Raw genomic sequence first — 10,514 nt, forward strand, 5'->3', positions numbered from 1 at the left:
TGAAAATCTTGATTTATTGGCTGCAAAGTTAGCTTCTCTTGAAATTAAACGTCAAAATATTTCAAATTCTGAAACGCAACGTGTAATTCGAGAGACTATAAAATCTCAGGCTTTACAAGAATTTAAACGCGGTATTCATGTAGAAATCAAAGTAGCAGTTGATGCGGCACAACCAAAAAGCCTAGAAGATGCACTAAAAGTCGCTACAGCATCCAACGTGAATAGATCCGTTGCTGAAATAAATTTTATGAGAAGAGGACATAATAATTCAAGAGGAAATTCCAAGTTTAGGGGTAATGTGCGAAACAATTCGAATAATTCAAATAATAACCAGAACCGTGAAAGTCATCAAAATTCAAATCAAAGAGGTGGACATAATGGACGGAGAAATTTCTCGCAAAGGGGTAATTCAAGACAATATTCGAACAATAATCGCGGAAATTATGATAGTAGTAAGGGTGAAGCAGAGTACTGTTTTGTGGGCGTGGCTTTCCATGGAGCACGAGACTGTTTTGTGACGCCACATCGATAACTCTGGTGGGTGGGCTACCTGCAGGTCGGTTTCCCCCGCCCCCGCTCCCCCCTTCCTGGTCCTCTTTTGTGTTTAGGTTAATTATTTTAACTGAATATAGAGCACGATACTGATTTATGGGCTTGGCTTGCCCGTGGATAAACTGTTGCAGGAAGCATTTTGATTGGTTATGAAGCACGATACTGTTTTGGGGGCGTGGCTTGTCTGTGGATATGGAGTACAATACTGCTGCAGGAAGCATTTTGATTGGTTATGAAGGACGATACTGTTGAGGGACGCATTTTCATTGGCTATGGAGCACGATACTGTTGAAGGAAGCGTTTTCATTGGCTATGGAGTACGATACTGCTGTTTGAAATGTGATCCGTTTCACACGCCATATTGATCTTAGCTGTAAGCTTTAGGCGACCATCTTGAACTTTTTGGAACTTTAAACTTTTTGAGATTGCGCTTTTTGATAGTCATTTTGAATATTTGAATTAACGGAAATTACTTTGGTGGACTCTTCCTCATGTAATGTTTTTTCTCCCTATATAATTTATATGAGAAAAGATCTGCCGTCCATGGGAATTGATCACGAGACCTCTCGGTTGCGAGTCCAGCACCTTATCCATTGTGCCATTGTGGCTTGATAGAAGGTTTGTCAGAAGTCTTTCCTATGCAGTAAGCGGGATTCTCTATAGTCTCTGGCCTATATGCACTGTCCAAGTGTGGAAAAATGCAAATGCAATATGAGACCTTTTCGCGCGCTCGAGACCATATGGGAGAGACTATTTATATGAGTCTTTGCGCGACAATTTGATTCCTTCAGATGAATGAAGCAACATGGAAAAAAATGTCTTGCAGTGTGCAAGATAATTGTCAAATTGAGTGGAATTTCGCAATATTCACTAATTTTTTCTGGCGGTAAGAACTATCAATAATTTTCATTGGTTATTGAACAGCATGATGTTGATGCCGTCATGCAATTTAAACCATTTTCATTGGATATTGATCAATAGATATTGAAACGTCATTGAGTTGAGATTTGCATGTAAACAGCTTTTTTTAAAAGCATGCAACTTTTGAGCTTGCGTATTTCAATATTGTTTGCAATATTTGTCTTTTTTATTTAAATTGTAACATAAATTACCGAAAAATATCATACTTTTTCCACTTACATGATTGTATCTCACATTATTCACATCTCTTGATGATATGATCAAACGATCTTTGTGCAATTCGTCTAAAAAAATATTTTTTCGTTCAGTGATTTCAGATAAGAAGTGATAAATTTCGTGAAATATATTGAATTTCTGCTTATTGCAGATGATTACTGCCATGAAATTTCAAGAATCTGAGTTTCAGATCCCCAATTTTCAAATAAACAAACTGATGATCAAAGATGTTGCAATGCATTTCTATACAATTGCGGGATTATTCGAAATATGATCTCTTGTATCATGCATCAAATAAAAGAATTAAAAGATGAATGAAAAAAATGTCAATGAGGGCAAAATTTCTTGTCTTGTGTATGAATCATTTAACTCTCTTGATCGCAAGTGGGAAAGTATGGAAAAAGTGTTAGATTTCTCATAACTTTGTATTACAATGTTCTTTTTCTCTGACATTAGAGAATTTTTACAACATTACAGAACAAAATTATTCAAAGTGCATTATTGATTTGTGTTTTCTTTTATTATAATTTAAGAAAATGAAAAATATCTTTAAATATATGTACAATATTTACCTAAGAATTTGATTATGTGGAGAAATGGCAGCAGAGTGAAATAAAATAGGAACCGACTTTTCATACAAAATTGATTTTTATGAATGAAATGTTGTATACACTTCTATAATTCGTTACCTGGGATGCTGAATTAACTTATGCATTTTTCATTGATGACTCATTATCAAATTTATGTCTATTTCTGTGGGACATATCTCAAAATAGAAGATGAAATCCTCTTTCTTTTGTAGAAGAACAATTTTTTTAAGATGACTCTCAGTAGAATAGGCATAAAAAATAAAATTCAAGAGATACTCACTAAAATAAAGTCAAAGATTTGCGTTCTTACACTGATAAAGAAATTTAGCCTTGCACTCACTAGCACTTCATCACTGAATACTATTATTTTTAGTTCTTGACCCTAAAGCTTCATCCTCCCCCTAAATAAATGTTAACAAAATTTTATTTATTACATTGAAAAACAATTTTAAAAAAAAGTAACTTCACTTGTTATTTAGAAAAATGTTCTATTTGCCCCTCGCATCCTACCTCTAGACTTTATTCTGAGATATGAACATGACATGTCCAAACATGTTTCATCGTGTATGAAACAAACATTTTGCATACGTTTGCATAATTTTCTCGGGAAATTTCGTCAGTACGATCAAAAGATCCTAAAATATTTTATAGGAATTTGAACATTGGAAAAAAAAGTCTCATTTGTACCCCTGATTTATTGATGGGTGGAAGGCATTTTCTTAGTGAAAAGTGATAAATCACAAAATAACTTATCTGAAAATATGGAAACAAAAGAAAGATCACATCAAATTCCAAATGTAATAAAGGCAAAGCAGCACTTCAACAAATATAATCATGATCCTGCTGAGGAACTTCGAAAGGATGAGGAACAATATAAGTCAGATGTTGGAATTTCGGTCTAAAAACTTTCTTGTTCTTCTTTATGTTTTTATTGGCCGACGTTTCGATCCTTGGTTGGGACCTTCTTCAGGGCCTACATACAATTTTAAACATGAATCTGACAGTTCAGGAAACTCATCTTAAATAGATTTTTTACAACTTACATCAAAAACTGGGAGAACAATTGTGAATAATAAAACAATAAAACAACACCATCAACTTTCACTGACACTACGTATTGCTCCTCATCCATCAGCAGTGGAAGATTGACTGATAATAATTTGGTGATCAGCTGTCGTCGATCCCCTCCCATCCTCCATCGAGCACAACTATATTCTGGTTTTTAGGGTTTGAATAATTGCAGCGTATGAAGTCCCAAGTTCAGCTGTATCGCTGTTCTTGTTCACCGATGAATGTCTGTGTATATTTATATGGAGCATCTCCAGTGTTATCAATTTGTTATGATGTGTTGATTGATCTAAAATCTCGACACCATCAAAATCGAACTCATGCTGATTCTCTCTTGCATGGGACACCAGTGCTGTCTCCTCTCTCTCCTTGTGTATGCTGGTTTTGTGTTGTTGCATCCTTCTCTCCAGGCGTTGTTCCGTTTTTCCTATGTACGCCTTTCCGCATTCACATTCTATTTTATATACCACATTGCTTCTCTTCATTTTTGGAACTTTGTCTTTTAATTTGGTATAAAATTGATAAGCAGAGTTCGATGACCTCATTGCACAAGTCAGTGTAGGAATAGAGCGGGAAAGGAGACACCTGATCTTTTCACTCACTTGCGGGATGTACTCGATAGCTGCATATAGTGTGTCTTGTTGAATGGGTTGTTGTGGCCTTTCAGAAATTATGTTTTCGTTCTGGTATTTATCAAGTAGGTTGTTTATAAGGTACGCAGGATAATTGTTAATGCGAAGATGGACAAAAATTATCGTTCTTAAATTCTCTCTATTTGTGGTGGTGAGCTTTGTCACTCTCTTTATAAATCCTATAGCAGTGGCAATCTTTTGTTGTAATGGATGTTTTGATAGAAAGTTGAGCATTCTAGGACTGGATGAGGGTTTCTTAAACCAGGTGCTCTCTAGCGTGCTCTCACTTCGAATTATGAAGGTGTCCAAATAGGGCAAGCCACCATCTTTTTCAACCTCTACTGTAAATTGTAGTGAGGGATGAAACCCATTGAACACTTCCAATGTTGCATCTACCTTATCCTTGGGTATGAGACAGAATATGTCATCGACATACTTAGTCAAGCACACAAGGGGGTAGTCCAGACGATCTGTGATGGTTTTTAATGCTAAATCCATGACAATGTCTGCTGCTACTGGAGAGAGAGGATCACCCATGGGTAAACCTCGGTTCTGATTGTATATTTTTCCCATAAAAGCGAAATAGCTGGTGTTCAGTGAAAATTCAAGTATTTTTAAGAAAAGTGTTTCATGAATTGGGGTGTTTCTTGACACAAGTTTTGGGGTGTTTCTTGACACAAGTTCCCATTGGGATTTTACACTCTCCATCACCAACTCCACTGGCACATTCGTAAATAGGGACTTCACATCGAAGCTGACCATAATATGTTCGGGGGGGACTATGATACGTTGAATTCTCTCTACAAACATATAGGAATCTCTTACGTTGTACTCATATAAATTTGATATGGATTTTAGGTTTCTCCACATCGAACAGACTGGGCTTTTTTACATTGTCATTGCTTTTTTACTCCTTCATTGCTTTTTTACACGTGGGAAAAATATTCAAAAAATTGCGACATCAAACCAATTTTTGCATCAATTTGATCTTTTTCCGTTCTCTGAGACAATATTCTGTAAAAAGAAAATGATATTTTAGTAAAATTAGCCGAATTTAAATACCTTGAACAAGAAGCAAAAAGCAATTGCCCGGTCAATTGCTCTTTTCTTGACAGTTCCATATCACATAGTCCGTTAACATTCTCTATTTAAATTCACTGTTCGAAAAATGTTCGAACTTGTATCGGCCATCTTTTTGTCAGATGATGTCAGGAAAATTCAAAACAAAGAGTGTTTATTTTAGTTGTCTGACAGCCAAAACATAAAAAGAAGAGAGAGAGAGAGTTTATTTTAGTGAAAATTTGTGAAATTTAATTAAAAATGAGCGAAAACATTAGCGAAAGTCAACTTCTATACAAAATACATGTGAATGATGTAAAGTACATAATTTTTGAAGATTTCAAGAGTATGGAAATGCGACAAAAAAACTTATTGATGAATGAAAGTGTTTCACTAAAGTGCAGAGAGTTACAACAGAGGATAAGAGAAAGATATGACACTCCTGGAGAGGAGCAGGATTCTCAAGAAACTGCTCGAATCTTCGACGAAGGTGCTAGGCGTATCTTGTGTGCCTATTTCTTACAAAGAAACACAAATGGACCACCGGATGAAGAAGAAGATTGGCAAATTTTCCTGGCAGAAAAAGAAATCATCTTGGTGATCATTGAAAAAATGAAGAACTATGCGATTTCTATAGAGAATGATGAAGAGCCTCGTAGATCAGGGAGAAGGCGGTGGAGAACGCATCCAATATACACTGCAAGAGGCGTTCATAGTTTTTACGAAACCGTCGTTCCTGACCTCAGAAGATTCGGTGAGAGCATTTTCAGTAATTATGTTTAGGGGTGATTCTTTCTTGACCACAGCTATTGTGATACATCGACTTTTTGAAATTTCTCCGATCACACTCACATTTACAGGATAGATGTTGCAAATAAAGTATATAATGTGAATAAAGTATATTATTATTAAAAAATACCCCTAAACTTGTTTTTTTAAACAACTTATTCCTAGACAATTTACAATCCGAAAAATTTTTTGAAAAATGGTTTCCAAACTGGGTTAAAACCGCAGATTGCGAAATATTCTTGGAAATTTTCGGATATGTTCAAAAAATCTTCAAGTTTCTGTAATTTTTTTATTGAAATTTCTCGAGTATTAAGACGCATGCTAGGTAGAAAATTCTTGGAATCTTCAGGAATACTCTCAAGAATTCTTGAGAGCCCATGCAGTTTGGAAATTCTCTAGAATTCCCACAAATTTTTGCATAATTTTGCTTCACACTTATAAAAGAAAAATTCACAAAAAGTTCTCAAAAACTTAAATACAAATTTCTCAAAAACTAGTAGAAGTGCTCAAACTTTGCATCTTTTTGCAGCAGCCTACAGATTTGATAATTGCTAAAATTTACTTGAAAATGAAGAAAACTGACTGTTTTTCTGCCTTATGCTGCCTATACATCAGATATAAATTTTTATTATTTTATTCAATATTGTTTGTTTCGCGTTGTGTTGTTATATAAAGTTTCGCGGTATAGCTAGCATTAAATAAAATATAAACCTTATTTTTATAGAACCCATCTTCCACGAATACACTAAAATGTCACAAAGGCAGTTTGACTTTCTTCTGGATTCTGTTAAACCACTTATAGAAAAGGATCATACAAGAAGAGGGGATACCATACCTTCAGATTTTAGATTACTTATTACTTTAAGACATCTGGTTGCTGGAGAATCAGTGATGGGCTTGTCACTTGCTTATTTGCTTGGAAAATCTACTGTAAGGGAAATTGTGACGGAAACTTGCAAGGCAATATGGGACGCACTCAGTGAAATTTACATTACTTGGCCGCACGACTTAATGATATGTTCAGAGAGCTGGTATCATCAGAACAATCTTCCACATTGTGTCGGTGCTGTTGATGGTAAGCACATCAGAATCCAGAAGCCTCCGAAGTCAGGTGCAAAATACTTTAACTACAAGAAATTTTATTCGATCTCACTGCTTGCAGTCTGCGATGCGGATTTAAATTTCACATATGTCTGTATTGGGGGTTTTGGATCACAATCCGACCAGTCCGTTTGGACATACTCAGCTCTGGGAACAGCTCTTCAAACAGATGACATAGATTGGCCATGCGAGACTCTTCTTCCTAATTCCGATATATCCTACGGATACTTTTTAATTGGCGATGAGGGATTTCCATTGACCAAGTATATGATGCGCCCATATAGTGGAAGAAACCTTTCGCAAGATAAAACGAATTTCAATCAGAGAATTTCCGCAGCAAGAAGCACAATAGAAAGATGCTTTGGTATCCTGGCCAGCCGGTTTCGCATTTTTCGCTCTGAAATCGCAGCAAATACAAAAAATGTTGAGTTGATTGTTCAAGCCGCCGTTACCTTGCATAATTTCATCAATAAAACCAGAGACAAAAATACTCCTCAAGTATCAGATTTTATGCCTCCAGATTCAAGTTTTAATGATATGCCGTCAGTAAGAGGCCGTACTTCACGAGAGGTTCAAAGTCTAAGAGACACTTACAAAATCTATCTAATGAATAATTGAGCAACGAGCGCCGATGTTTCTTACTTGCTCATCACGAGTCATTCCCTTAACCGCTAGAAGGAACCATACATCAGTCGCCATATTTTTCTTTATAACATTAACCAAATCTTATGACTAGGTGAAAATAGGAAAATACACTGCATTGAAAACTGCTATTTCACTTGGACGACTAAGCTCAGCTTTTCTCACCATGCCTCTTACTCATTTCTGCAGAAAACTGTTCAATATGTGCCGAGGGTTCAACATCCATCTCACCAATACCTAAAACATGTCAATACTTGAGATTTTTTAGAATCCAGTAGATTTAAAAAACAGAAGTTGAAGTTTAAGTATTTCTATAAATATAATAAATTTTCAAATATCCATAAGAATGAGCAAATATTATCTTAAATTAATAAAGCAAACTTTATTTATTAACCAGACACTTTGTTTTCTTTATTGAATTTGTGCATAAAAACACTCAAGTCTCGGATTAATTTTAACAATGTATTGGGAGTATAACCTCGCACAAAGTCATCAATTAAAGAATTTATAAAAATCCTCAAGTCATCAGTAGAAACTGATCCTTCAGTTTCAAAATTAGATGGTCCTTCGGAGTTTGAATTGTCGTGTGAAATTTGAATCGTCGATTGATCGTGCAGCATTTCCAATTGATTCCCACGATATCCAACCTGAATTGCTACATCTTTTTTGGTTCTTTCTTCAGTCATCGGAAAACTTGTTGATCTTAGACGTATTGGATAAAGATCTGAATTTGCATCAATGGAAACAAATTCCGGGGATGCTGTTTCTGGAACTTGCGAAATTGGATCAGGAAGTTCATTTGAATTCTGATCATCGACTTTAGGTGTTAATTGAAAGGATTCTGATGATGGCACTAAAGACAAGCATTTCTCTTTTTCAGATGTAGAGGGTTCTTCGCTTGACTCACATTTTGATTTCTTTGCGGGCACTTTATACTCGGTATAAGCAAAAGATTTTAAGTCAAATTTTATCGTCTTTGAGTCTTTATTATTGGTAATCTTCCTCTTAATTGCAGAATCCTTCATGTTTTTGTTCACATTCATCGTGCTTTTCAAAAAGTCGCATGCTTTGTACCACTTCCAGGGTTTTTTGCAATCCTCGGTTGAAGATGCTTCGTCACTTTCAGATAAATCGTCAATGCCATCACCACTTCGACCTTTCAAAATCTTCTGCTTTCTTACCTCCTTATGGGATTCATTAAATTTTCTCTTAATGTAATGTATTTTTTGGTCCAGTAATTTGACTGAAAATGATTATTTTTATATTGAAATTTATGGAAACATACGTTCTTCTTTATAATATTTCCCCAGTATATCTAAATCTGAAAAGAGGCTACGCTTTGAAATATCCAGTCACAAATCTTAGTAAATGTAGAGCGTCAACTTTGATTTTCTTTTCCCTATTTCTGTGTTTAGTATTGATTGAGGTGATTTTTTTAACTTACAAATCCATTTTTTATGATTTTGCACACTTATTCCAGATAATATTTAGAAGGGCTTAACACGGGATTTTTCACAAAAATATATTTTGGAGAGTGAAACGTGGAGAATTTATAAACAGAAAATTAAAATTCCAAGCCCAGAGAGCACCAAATTCTAACCGATTTCAATACAGCTGTAAACATGTGTATTTTTGCTGATCGGCTCAGCAAAAACATGCTGAAAACGCTACTTTTTTCAGCTAATAATGTGTTCGCTGGGTGTTTGATTCAGTATTACACTCATCTACTAAAGAGATAAACTACTCGAACTAAAGAGATTAATCAACTCGTAAATTAGAAAAAAAAAAACAATTTTTGAGCAATGTAATTCAATTATGGGTACTTTACTGATGATTAATTCGAAAAATTCAAAAAGGCCAATTTACGGGTATGGATGAAAAATTTACCTGATCGCTCTTCAAAACCTTTAAAAAATTAAAAGAAATCATAGAAACCATTTTGAAGGAAATTCCACAAAATCTTATGTCATCCAATAGTGTTTGCTTGTGTTGTTTAACTACGAAATTTGTATTTATTGACAAATTTGACTGAAAATTCCATCATTACCTCCCAGAACTAGAATTTGAAATCAAATTTACACGAATTTGGAGTTGGGTCACGTTAAGAATCACACCTACCTTAAGCTAATCAAGGATTATAACTTTTTTTTTTAATCTTCGACAAATCTACCATGAATTGTGTTTATCACTTCGATAATACACAGCAATGACCCCCTATCAACACTGAGTAATTCCTTACCGCTTATTTTGAGCTTTTCTGCAGAGGCTTCTAGGGCTCCTCTGTGGCGCAGCTGATATTTTTTATTGGAGATATCGTAGAGGAGGCTGTTCTCTCGCATTTCCTTGATAACAGCCATGAGAATTCCTTCCTAGAATATTAAAGACCCCTATTTTATAAGTTCTATTCACTGTTTATACAAATATTTACCTCTTTTTCTTCGCTTTCCATTTTTTTTTGCACATCACACACATCACAATAATCGGCCATTTTTTGACAAAGTGAAATGTCACTTTTTGTTTATTTCGAAATTTTCGATATTTTTCTTACACTAGAGGCGCTGCGATCACTAAGTTCCCGATGCAAAGGACAATGAAGGCGTCATAGTGATATTTCTGATATTTCCATTGCTTCTTCGAAAAGCAATGAAAAAGGTAAAAAGCCTAGTCTGTTCGATGTGATTATGGTCAGCTTCGATGTGAAGTCCCTATTTACGAATGTGCCAGTGGAGTTGGTGATGGAGAGTGTAAAATCCCAATGGGAACTTGTGTCAAGAAACACCCCAATTCATGAAACACTTTTCTTAAAAATACTTGAATTTTCACTGAACACCAGCTATTTCGCTTTTATGGGAAAAATATACAATCAGAACCGAGGTTTACCCATGGGTGATCCTCTCTCTCCAGTAGCAGCAGACATTGTCATGGATTTAGCATTAAAAACCAT

General features: G+C 35.2%; 1 protein-coding gene across 1 annotated transcript; it reads right to left on the reverse strand.

Annotated features, from left to right (window-relative positions):
* Window positions 1-3,487: 3,487 nt before the first annotated feature.
* On the reverse strand, window positions 3,488-10,008 carry LOC129808449 (uncharacterized). Its single transcript, XM_055858226.1, has 4 exons — window positions 9,810-10,008; window positions 8,218-8,813; window positions 4,267-4,531; window positions 3,488-3,801 (listed from the first exon to the last, which is right to left on the reverse strand). The coding sequence occupies exons 1-4, from the start codon at window positions 9,925-9,927 to the stop codon at window positions 3,488-3,490; spliced, it is 1,293 nt and encodes a 430-aa protein (XP_055714201.1). The 5' UTR covers window positions 9,928-10,008.
* Between the last annotated feature and the right edge of the window lie 506 nt (window positions 10,009-10,514).

This window comes from Phlebotomus papatasi, chromosome 4 (assembly GCF_024763615.1).
Source record: "Phlebotomus papatasi isolate M1 chromosome 4, Ppap_2.1, whole genome shotgun sequence".
Classification (NCBI taxonomy): domain Eukaryota; kingdom Metazoa; phylum Arthropoda; class Insecta; order Diptera; family Psychodidae; genus Phlebotomus; species Phlebotomus papatasi.

Excerpts from the sequence above, each read along its gene's own strand:
- LOC129808449 (XM_055858226.1), bottom strand. The coding sequence starts at position 9,927 with ATGGCTGTTATCAAGGAAATGCGAGAGAACAGCCTCCTCTACGATATC. Across the intron at positions 8,814-9,809 it reads AGAAAAGCTCAAAATAAGCG|TCAAATTACTGGACCAAAAA; the intron begins GTAAGGAATTAC and ends AATCATTTTCAG. Across the intron at positions 4,532-8,217 it reads AAAAAGATGTAGCAATTCAG|AACCGAGGTTTACCCATGGG; the intron begins GTTGGATATCGT and ends ATATACAATCAG.